The 12,510-nt window shown below is 38.1% G+C and overlaps 1 protein-coding gene across 1 annotated transcript in view; it reads right to left on the bottom strand.

Annotated features, from left to right (window-relative positions):
- Window positions 1–563: 563 nt before the first annotated feature.
- CCBE1 (collagen and calcium binding EGF domains 1) overlaps window positions 564–12,510 on the bottom strand; it is a 682,825-nt gene continuing 670,878 nt past the window's right edge. Inside the window, exons 8-11 of the mRNA XM_069220382.1 lie at window positions 4,897–5,036; window positions 4,782–4,817; window positions 3,300–3,335; window positions 564–1,267 (exon numbers count right to left, since the gene is read on the bottom strand). Of these exons, the coding sequence (XP_069076483.1) occupies window positions 1,034–1,267; window positions 3,300–3,335; window positions 4,782–4,817; window positions 4,897–5,036 (446 nt within the window). The 3' untranslated portion in view covers window positions 564–1,033. The remainder of the gene's footprint in view (window positions 1,268–3,299; window positions 3,336–4,781; window positions 4,818–4,896; window positions 5,037–12,510) is intronic.

Below are 12,510 nucleotides of genomic sequence, written 5' to 3' on the forward strand. Positions count from 1 at the left end.
TGTTTCAGACGGGAATGTTACTTACAAATTAACAATATATTTTAACATTTTATTATTAGTATTTTAGCCTGTCTCTGCTTTTTTCTTTCATTGTATTTTTAGAGTTTTTTGGTGAATTTACTTGAATGCCTGCATGCAGATTTGATTGTATACTACTGAGGAGACAATCAATCACTCAATCAGTTTTTGTAAAGCATGGCTACTCACCCGTGAGGGTCTCAAGACTAGGGGGAGGAGAGGGGATGGATGGAGCCTCATCCGAAGAGCCACGTCTTGAGGTTCTTCCTGAAGGGAAAGCGATGGGCTTTGTCTGAGGTATAGGGGCAGTTTCTTCCAGCTCTTTGCTGATCATCCTCCTGCGATGGTTTTTCAAATGTGAGAGATAGTGGCCAGAGCCAGTTGAGCGGAGCAAAGGGAATCATAAATTCCCAAGCAGCTGGAACCATTTTATATCCTGGTTTAGGAACTCAGGTACCTACAGATATTTATTATGCAATTTCTCCATGCAGTCTGAAACCACACTGAAGTATTGTAGGATTATATAAACAATCAACAAGCAGCTGTGAGGGTATTGGTACACATGTTTTTAATACGTATTTGTGGAACTTCATGGACCTTAAACAAATTTGAATGAGTGACAACAATGGCTTCCACTGAGCTTGATAAACGTTTTAGGCTGCAGTGGACACCACAGTTTACCGCTAATATTGCTTCGCTTATTTAATTGGTTAGTATATGTATATGGTCCATTGTTCATTGTAAACAGATTATAACATTTATGCAAAATTGGTCCAATGTGATGACATTTTTTTCTTACTTTCCTTCTACATGTATCCCACATATGCAACTAAACAGCTTACCATTAAGATAAAGTACTGGTACTATAAAAATACACAGACGATGCTAAAGCATAATACATTGCAATAGGCAAGGAAGAGACTGGAAAATAATATACATATTTTACATTCATCAGTGCATTTTCTGTATACATTTTACATCTTTGAGAAAATAGAGTTCGCTTCAGCCAAAGCAGTTAGTGCTGACGTTTTTTGTCTGTTCGTGAGTCCTTTGGCACAGTCCTTTTTTTATAGTCCTCTCCAGATCCAAAGTCTACTGTATCTTGATAGTTTGTAAGTTCCCCAGGAAAGGGAAACTCCTCTGTTGAGGAATGTGTCCGGTGGCCAAACACTTTCTCCTGAAGTTCAGCAATGTCATTCCTAATGTCCGCCATCATGAGGAGGAGGAAGTCAAAGGAACCGGGCGGGCCCTGGAAAGAAACAAACCATAGTGTAAACTAAACTGGGTACAGACTGTAGGATCTATAGATACACCAGGACTACACAATGTTGGAGTACATTCTGAATCTATTATGAGAAAGTCTCTAGAACTGTAAATTGACTGTTTGGTGAATTATGTTATAATACATAAAAAAACTCCAGCGGACATCATCGAACAATGCCCATTGTTGACTGTTAGTGATGCATGAATTAGTAAAGCGAACTGTATTTTCTCTACACTTGGTGCTCCCTTTATAGTTTAATAAAGTTGTCTTTATGAAGGTCTTTAAATAGACATAGATTAACTAATATGTATAATGCTTCTTTTGGTGCTGGTTTACTTTGATGTATTATAGATTGAAATCCAATATCGTGTTGTTATAGCACAATTTAGGCAATAAAAAATAATTCATCTATAGTAGTGACAATGTCATTACAATTGCGTAGTCCTTGTGTTAAAATGCCAGGGAATAACACACTAACTTACATAGATGAAGCAAGGAGTCAAGGCTATGAACTAAACTATCACAATCAATCTTATGGAATAGTAAGACCTCCTTCCGCTACAACCCCTGTCTTGCTCATTTGGTCCGATGACGCACCCTGAGGCTGCTGTCAGCAGCACCCAGCACGTTGCAAACAGTGTCACAGATAAATACAATTATAAGGTTCACTGATTTACCTGTAGGGTATCTATGAGAATTAGAAAGCAGCACCAACCACTGAACCAGTACAATTAAGTCAGTCTGAGGTCATTGTTGGCTTGTCAATTAATATTGGTCTGCCAGTGGGTCACAAGTGACACCTTCATCATCAAACTAAAACTCTTTTCACCATAAAAAATAATTAAGGTCCACACAGATATTAAACTACAGGGTGTTTCACGATACTGGTGTCAACTAGTGGTTGCCTTAACTGATTCTTGTGGGGAGGGCAGCTGTTTGTGATATGTGTCTGTATTGATGGATGTCCAGATTCTATTAATAGTGGGAGAACAGAAAACCCCACAGTAGTAGGATTTTAACATGCTTCCTTAATGCTTATTCCAGCTTCTGAACAACTTCAGGAAGCTATTCCAAGTCAGATTATCTTTGTAAAACTCCTGCCACCAGCTCTGGTCCACTTACATTATGGGGAAACAAAGAACGTTCAGTCTGAGAATGTAAGAGTCTCGGCAGCTGATAGAAGGAAATTTTATTTTTTTAGGAGCCTTAGACTTTCCAATACAGAATTTGATGTACAGACACCAAGATGTTGCTGACCACTAAAATCGGTGAATCTCCTATGTGCTTTATATTCGTGGTGGATCCAGCTCCTGGACCGTCCAAAGCCTAATTATAAGATACTGAGTAAAATGAGCAATTAATTATTTGCACTCATCCCACAGACAGATGAGATGTGAAATTGAGCACTAAACACTATGGGCCCAATTCACAAAGGCAAAGTTAGAGCAAAAGTCTTACTTTACTACTTTTCGGTATTCACAAAGGTAAAGTTAGAACAAAAGTCTAACTTAGATCTAGTCTAACTGAATACCGAAAAGTAGTAAAGCTACAGAATCACATTTTGAATTTTGAACATTTGAAAAAGCATTTTTTCCAGTCGCAAGCAGCCGATTTCGCAAATTGGGACTTTTGCAACTGGAAAAATACTTTGCTTTATACATCTGGCCCCAAGAGTAGAAAGTCAATGCATCTTCAAGTTGCATGCCACAACTAAACAGAAATTTAAAGCAGAGCAGTATAACTTAGAATGTCAACAAGCATGATGAGACTAGGTGTGACAATTCTTAGATGACTAGGGACACTTGGAGGTCCTGGTCGTCTTACACAGATGCAACCCAGAAATCACAGTGGGTAAAGAAAACCATTTGAGCAGGTAGGTGATGAATTTCTGAAAATGTGATGATTACAATTAGGATAGACATTGTTTTGTATTAAGTACATAACAACTTTATTGGGAGTTGTTGGCCTTCCAATGCCCATATTATTAAAAATACATAAATCATGTATGTTTACTTACTGGGGTTCCTCTTGGTCCTGGCGCTCCTCTGTCACCCTGAAAACAAAAACTGTATATTGGTTTCTAGGTGCCTCTCTAAGGTGAAAGATGTTAAGGAATAATCACACATCCAGGGGGGTCCCATTAACGTAGTTTGCTTGTATTATTTATAGTGTACAGCAGCCTAAACATGACAGCAGTAGGAAACAAACAGTACTAGCACAGAACAGTGTAACAGGAATAGTCCAGAATGTAAACTGAATCAATACACGGTAATATACAGACCTGTCATAAAACAAAAGGAGGATTTTCTGTCAGTGCAATACTTGTTGTGCCCTTGGTTGCTAGCGACCAAACTACTTTGTGCAGGTGTCACGTAATGGTGTATAAAATAGCTACAACGTGATTGGATTGGTTTGGTGCTCCTCATACAAAGTGCTCACCTATTTGTAATCAGAACTTGGGTCATAAGCAGCAGTATGTGTTGTGAGAATCAGTGTGCAATTACTCTAAATTATAAACTGGAAATATTATGTAAAATGTTGGTCCCCTTTTCATAGTGAAGTTTAGGTCAAAAACACTTTTCTCATGTTTTAATTATACTACTGGCAAGTTTAGAGCAAATTTATTTTCACCCTGGAGTAAAGTACCTAGGCTACATTATGGATTGCGGAGGCTACACAAGTAAACCAACATCCACCACAGAAAACTAAGACTTAGCTGTTAACAGGCAGTGAATGGTCTGAGTGAGCTAAGTGGCTATTCCTTTAGAACTATAGGTGGGAACATCCAAATCTCCCAGCTCTCAAAGTCCACCCACAGCGTGACACGGAGGGCAGCAGTCTGCAGTTTGGGGGCCCTTAAACTCTTAATAAAAGGAAAAAGCATAGGTGATCTTAATGGGACAAAGTCATAGAAATGACAGGTATGCCGGCACTATAACCTTTCTGTCCTTATAAATTGTTTGCCACTCCAATTAAACACTCCTCAAACAGTTTAGAATTTGACTTGACCTAGATGCTTTTTGAAAATATATTTCCTTCATGCTTAGGACATTGATATAAACAGCTATTCTGTTTTTCGTCTACTTAAACAGCAGCCCTCTCCATCCACATTAATCATCATACTGGCTGAATTAACAATAATATAGTCTTGAAACAGTTTCCTGTTACACATAAATTTCCTTGCACGCTATTGCTAGTAATGTAAATCACAATTAACAAAAATTTGGAAGCATTAATAAATCATGTCAAATAGCTAAAGATGTATCAATGTCCATGTTCCTATATTTAAAAGTGAACAAATAACAAGACATTTCAAAATAACTTTGATATCGATCAACCTATTCCAACTATATTAAGGAGCATTTATATCCATTATGATATTTCAAGTAGGCACATTCATAGCTTCCATAAGTCACACAAATAAATATACAAGGTCAGAATTTGTAGCACCTTGCATCAGGCATTCCCATGCACACTTAAAGCAAATATGTATACACACCTTTGTGCCATCCCTCCCAGGAGCTCCTGGTGGACCCTAAAGAAAATAGACAATGTGTGTTAGCACATAGATTGGGACGATTAGAACATCTTTCTGGTAAATTTCAAAAACTTACAACTGGGCCCCTCCTGCCTTGCTTGATGTGAGAGATGTCTGGCGATGGTCCAATGGGTCCCATTGATCCCCTGGGGCCCTCAGGGCCTGGAGGCCCTGGTGGTCCGGGATGACCTGAGCTTCCTTTTGGTCCAGGTGATCCTGTAAAAATTAAAAATCCATCAAGTTTGAATGCCCATGTTGTATGTACAGAGCATAGAGGTAACTTCATAAAGGTATGAACGATTCCAAGACACAGGAATTGGCTATTTCTGTGTGTGCCAATGCCAGACCTAGGTGTACACCTCTAGATCCCTCTTTTGTTGGTATAAACATTACTGAAAATGATACAGTAAAATGTTTAGGGTTGGTTTTCCTTCCCAAAGGTTTCACTGCTCCTACTGGTAAGGGCAGTAACCAATAGAATCTTCTTTCAGTTACGTGGAATAAGATCTATTTTGTCTCTGCTATCAACTTCTTTCAGTTACTTGAAATGAGACCTTTTCTGCCTCTACTATTAAAAGCCTATCAACCTGGACTACTTCAATGCTCTCTCTTGCCATCTTGCGCAATAATTTTAATTTAAAATACCCATGCATGCTCCACTTTTCATTGGTTGAAAATGAATAACGTGAATCCACTTTCACGTAATGGATGCACCCGTGAAGAGTTCGGCATCTGAAAGTGGACAGAGATGATCAATATATATATATATATATATATATATATATACAAACATTATTCAGTGCTCCTCTATACGGCCTCTCACCTAGGCAGCCGTAACGGTCTGTCAGGCTTCAGAAAAAGCAGGCAGCACCACCAAGTTGTTACCTGCAAACCATTTATTTAAATTATTTCAAAAGTGCAAAGTGTGCAAAACATAGCAATGCATTTTGGATGGAGCCTTCAACTAGCCATATAGTTTCCTTGCTGCAGAGTGTCGTTTTGAAGGGACACTTTCCAATCCCACCACCAACATTTAAAAGACTAGACTGTTAACAGGTTTAACAATAGATGCTCCCTCTCTTTCGGCCATCATCTTTTTATCGTTGTACAAGGGCAAGGGGGCACTGTCAAGACAAGTGCTTAGCGTGTGTTACCACAGGCATAATGGTACATTACCCCAACACTCTGCCTTTTCTCTAAAGCCAATAGAATTAAAATCAGTCCCCAACAGATCGTTTCATCAAAACGATTGCCATCATTTTTTTGACAGACAAGTGCATCATATTTCAGTTGTCTTATCAATCGCCATTCATTGCTACACATTGTATCATCTGTCAATGTAATAGCCCAGTGTCCAGCCCTTAGTACACATTACTGCACAATTACCCTTCTACTGTCTCTATAGATGTCACTTACACACACTGCTAGCAGATTGATGTTCTACCCCTCAATTTCCTGAGTTAGATGCTGTATGCAAGGTTAACCACCATTCTAATCATTGTCACATGGAAATAACACAATGCATCAATTATTGCATCAAACTGTCAAATGTTCGCCAAATTATCCTCAGTATGCGATTGAACAATTGTCTCCTGTCATTTTAATCAGATACTGTCACCTTACTTTCATCCATTTTTCTTTGTAAAGTATTAGATTGTGCAAAACCTCACAACTTCTCATGTCATCTCAACACAATGCTGGATAAAGTGCCATGTGCACATGTCATCTCGCATTGTACATACTTCCTTTCCTCCCTCTTGCAAAATAAAGTGTCAGATGTGTATTCAATATTGCACTGAGTTTTCTTAAGTGTGTGGTGTCACAACGGAACTACATATCTCCATTTGGATGCTTCATAAAGTAGGTGTAGATATTGCAAGATTCAATGCTAATGCAACAGCCTGTAAATTCATCCTTAATGATTCGGCATATGAAAGTTCGAGAATGCAAATTAAAGTGCAAATGCATATAGTGCGAGACTCAATAATGAAACGTGAGATGGCACGTAAGGTGCATGTGCTTCTATGGTGCAAAGCTGGATGATATGGTCCCTGACTTCTGTGTACAATTTTCAAGGGATCAGAGTTCTAAAGTGCATGTTATCAAGTTTCTCTTAGAAAGTACAGCATAAAAAGCACAGCAAAAAAAACAAAAAAACTCTGGTGCTTGAGGGGCATGGAACCTGATCTATATCTGAAAGGAACCCAAAAGAAGGAGTCCTATTTATATCTAACAATGGTGCCTCAGAGTGCCTTCAGGAAATTTCACAAATATATCTTAAAAATCATCCGGCTGTGTCTCCATTTTCAGTAACTTATAGTAGATGTTTGTAAGCCCCTCACATAGTTTACGTTGTATTGAAGATAATTGACATTCCCCACATATTGTTTCTCACATGAACTAATCAGCAAGCAAATAAAGCAGAGATACTACCAACAATTCTAAAATATCCTACCCACAATTCTGGCACTGATGACAACTATAAATGCACAAGTAAGTCAGTGTCCGCATACACAGTCCCCATTGCATTTCTTCACCCACTGGAATAATCCACTAAGATTCTGATCTTTTGAACACCAGTTCTCGATCTCTCACTCTTGACTCCTTTATCATGTGTTGAATACCATAGTACCAAAGCTCAGAGTTGTTGCCACTGTGTTTTTCCCCAATATGTTTGCCCATCAAAAACCTAAAATCCTTACTTGTAATGTCCTGAAGATGCTGAAGGATACGTCGTTTCAGTTTATTAGTAGTACCCCCTATGTATCTTTTTCCACAATTGCACTCCAGCACATTCACCACTTATGATGTTTCACAACTTATCCATTCGTTGATCTTCAGTGACTTTCCATTGTGCAACTCAAAGGATGTCTTATTCTGGTCAAATGAGTAAGCTTTGCATTTCAGGCATCGCCAGAAACCCTGCTGTCTGGCTGTGAGCAAGTATGACCCATCTCTCTTAGTGCTCTCCATAAAGCTCCTGGTCAAACGATCATCCAAAGAGGCAGTCTTCTTATTCGTGATCTTAGGATGATCGGCAGTATTTCTGTCATCCATTCTAGGCAATTTCTATTTTTAGTTTAAAATATCTTTGATCTGATAACTTCAGGCATTAAAACCCAGTATGTACTTGATTTCATTACACTCTACCAGCTCTCTCTTTCTCTTCCTTCCTCTTGCTGTGTCCTCCAGTACTGATTTAGGATACCCTCTGAGGGTGAATCTATTGTGCATGTCTGTGGCTTGCAATTCAAATTCACTATCCTCAGAGTAGTATATATATATATATATATATATATATATTTATATATTTTTTTTTGCACTGAAAAAATCAATGACATTTTAGTTAGGTAAAAATTCCAGTGACAACGTAATGTTTTAAACTTAAACAAAACACTGCAATTCACCAGTTATAGTTATCTCTACTAACTATAACTCACACTTTCGCCATGCACAGCAAATTTTCACCAAACTAAAATGTAATTTTAACCTTTGATTTTTTCAGTGAAAAAAAAAATATATCTATGTGTTTGTGTGTGTGTATATATATATATATATATATATATATATATATATATATATATATATATATATATATATATATATATATCCCTTCTTGGCCTCTCTGGTGCCTTTGTATTTTGATGCCACGGTGCATCTCTTTACTGGGGGCCTTCACCGTGTAATATTTTTCCAAAGCACCCACTTGTACAGAAGAGAGACGCTCTCATGAGTGGCAGAATTCCTGTTTATTGCGAAAAAATTAAATCAGCTTCTACAAATCCAAAGTGCTTCGGTCATCCAGACCTTGATCATGAGTTATGATACCTTAGTCCTATACCGCTTTTCAGTATTCAATTATTTTTTTCTCTTTTCTCCCATTTACACAACCCTTCGTGATTCCACCCCATTGTTGATTAAAACAAACAGATATATTTATACATTACGGGAAACAACAAGGTTATCAGCTCAAATACTCCTGTAAAACTTTGTGAGTCCTGAATTTAACATTTGCCACTTTGCACTAAATGTCTGTGTGGATATCGCTCCTTTGAGGATAAACAGGAATTCTGTCACTCAGAAAAGCGTCTCTCATCTGTCCGAGTGGATGCTTTGGGAAAATATTACACGGTGCGAAAACTCTTGGAGGCAGCGAACGGGGAGTCACATTCACTGGGTGAGTACACAGCGACAGGTAAGAGGCAAGCAAGGCGGTGTTATAAGCAAGACTGTGTACAAATGTAACAAAATATGTGAATATATCAGACATTGTAACAGTGTGAGTGTTGCAGCAAAGGAACCGATACTTTGAAGGCAATCGGCTGAAAATGGAGTTGAGGGGAGATAAAAACACTGAACAAAATGCATGCGCCAGTAATGACGTGAAAAACATTAAGAGCATATCACGAAATTGGGAGAAAATGTCAAAGAAGTAGATAAACAAAAAGAGTCCCACGGGGTCTTCAAATTTCTCTGATATGAATAGAGAACTGTTACAGGAATGGGGGGAATATATACTAATCTCTTCGTTTGGATTAATTCCCATTTTATTCAAACATGCTGAGATTTCATTAAAGGTGACACATGCACAGTTAAAACTGATTGAGGATGAATTGGAGAAAATGAAAATAACTGAGAAAGGAACATATGAAATACATCTGTGATAAAATCGATTATGAATATGGGAGGATCTTCACCTTCATGCGAAGATGTAATACCCTCCATCAGAAAAAACAGATGGAAATGTGAACAATGGAAAAATCTCAGTGAGTCACTTAATACTGACACAAAGTTAGGGAGAAGGAAGCACCCACAACATCAGTGGAGGAAAAATGACAATGTTAAAAGAAATGCACCTCACAATCCAGCAAGTGAACGTTTGATTGGTTCTGCATTCCATCCATCATCTGTGTTTGTTTGCTTCTGATGCCATAAGTGCGCCGGGTATGCCCAGACATGGGTCCCGGGCTCACTATGCCACTGGATTCAAACTAGCCTGGCTGATGAAGGTTGATACCCTGAAACCGGTCCCAAGATGCTTGTTTCCAGTCCAGGGAGGGCCTGGCCTGGCAGTTCGGGTTGGACTGTTCCTATGGGGAATAGGGTCAAGACTGATTTGCATATGGCTGTGTCCAAACTGGGGAGGCATGGTGAGCAAAAGAATTGATGGATTAAACCCAGATCTGTGACTGGGGGTGAATGTTTGATTGGATCTGCACTCCGTCCATCATTTGTGTTTGTTTGAAGGAAAGAAAGACAAGGCTGGCAAAGCAGGACAAACCGGGGGTGAGACCAAGATCCATGAACAAGAATTAAACATTATAAACCTACCAAGCAGAGTAATTTGAGACTCAGAAAGGACACTGTTGAAAATGTTTTGAAAATTCTGTCCAACTCAACATTTTGATGTTTCATAGACAAGGACAGATTTGTACAAATATGTGAGAAAAATGAAACTGGCTAAAGTATTCATTGAGAAAAAGGATAATTGCACAGAGCATAACAGGCAATCAAAAATATAACCCAGGCCGGCATTAATTGGTGTGGGCAGGGACACCTTCATGACCCTCATGGATTTGATGGATACGAAATCAACAATGAAGGAGGAGCTATGCACACCATTGGGGTCAGGATCAAGTGGCAAGAAACCTAAATTGTTGTTTTATCTAACACTCCCTCCTGGTAATAAAATAGACCTATTCCATGAAATGGTAACACATGACTTGTACAAGATCAAGAGTAAAAGATAGAAAGACAACTTGACAAGAAAGGAATGCCAAGCACTTAAAGAATTACAAGCAGATGAGACAATATTTATCAAACCCACTGATAAAGGAGGAATATTGTGATCCTCAATAAAAGTGATTATGAGAAGGAAGCTTATCATCACTTATCAGAACAGTCATGTTATAAGGAATTTATCTAATAATCCAATACAAGAAGACAAATAGCAAATTCAACTTATATTGGAACAAAGTTTGGAATTAGATACAATTTATCTAGATGAAAAAAAAAAAACATGAGTGTGGAACATCCAATAATCCCAACTACATATTTTCTAGCGACAATACATAAAGGTAAAAAAAAAACACAGAGAAGACCAATAGTGTCGGCAAAAGGATCCTTGTTGGAATCAGTTTCTAATTATGTGGATCAGTTCTTAGGACCACTGGTCAATGATTTATGCTCCTATTTTAAAGACACTGGAGATCTCTTTCACCACCTGCAGAATGTTCAATGGCTAGAATCCTACAAATTGATCACATATATGTGATACCACTTTACACTAATATCGAACAAGAAACAGGAATAGAAGCCTGCAAGTATTTCTTAATGAAAAAGAATATTCAATTTTTCCAACACAACAATATGCTATTAAAAATGATCCAACTGTGCCTGACAAACAACATATTCCTCTTAACAAACAATTGAACCAACAAATAAAGTGCACCGCCATGGGTTTTCCCTTTCCACCAAATTTTGCAAATCTATCCGCGGGCTGGTGGGAACAGAAATATGCATGGGCATCTAAAAATGACATCTTTGTGGACAAAATAGTAATGTTGCTATGGTTTATTGATGACTTATTTATCACCTGGGATAGAACAGAAACATAGTTTGAGAAATACTTCCAAATATTAAACCGTAGTCCTGCAAATCTGTGATTCACATATAAAATTAGTAACAGAAAAGTAATATTTTTAGATACAGAAATGTACATCAATGATGAGCTACTGAACACCACATTACATAGGAAAAGCACAGCCAGCAATTAATTATTACATGAAAGGAGCTTTCAACAGCCAAGTTTGAAATGGAGCATCCTGTATGCTGAATTCATCAGAAGAAATTGCTCAGAAACAAAGGAAGAGAAAAGACATTGTGAGGAAACTGAGAGATGGTTTAAAACAGAGGCTACCCAAAGAAAGTAATTGAAACAGGTCAGCTAAAAGAGAAACAACAAACTCATTTATTACAGGGCAAAGAAAATCATAAAGGTGAAAGTTCAGGTACCAAAGTAATCAGACTGATCATCTCATTCTTATTAGAAAGTCATGAAGTTTGGAAAGTCATAATGAAACATCAGGGCATACTGAAATTGGATCCCACTCTGACAGATATAATAGGAGACAATCCTGAAATCACTTTCAGAAAGGCAGCTAATCTAAGAGACAAATTGGCCCACAGCCATTACGAAAAAAAAGCTACAATCATGGTTTAACAAAGCAGGATTTAGAAAATGTTTAAGTTGCAAAGCATGTCCAATTGGGATAAGCAAACATGAATATGAAACAGCAAGTGGCCTGCAACAGAAAATCATCAAACACATAGCCTGCAGGAGCAAATATACCAAATACATAATCGAATGCCAGTGTTGACTGAAGTATACTGGAAGCACTATCTATGAGACCCAAAAAAGAATATTGGAACATATTAGAGCAACCGTAAACAAGGATCGCACCAACACCGTTGCCAAACACACGGAACAAATGCATGACAGTCAATGGGAGAGAATGACCAATTACACACAGTTATCAAGTGGCAAAGTCTGAAAGAGGAGAAGACAGGGAAAAAGTATTGCGACAGAAGGAATCAAAATAAATTTTGACATTAAGAACATTGGCCCGTGGGGGCTCAATCAGGATGAAGAATTATACACTCACCTGTGATAGGCTACAACCACCACTAT

The sequence above is a fragment of the Pleurodeles waltl genome, chromosome 1_1, assembly GCF_031143425.1.
Source record: "Pleurodeles waltl isolate 20211129_DDA chromosome 1_1, aPleWal1.hap1.20221129, whole genome shotgun sequence".
Lineage (NCBI taxonomy): Eukaryota > Metazoa > Chordata > Amphibia > Caudata > Salamandridae > Pleurodeles > Pleurodeles waltl.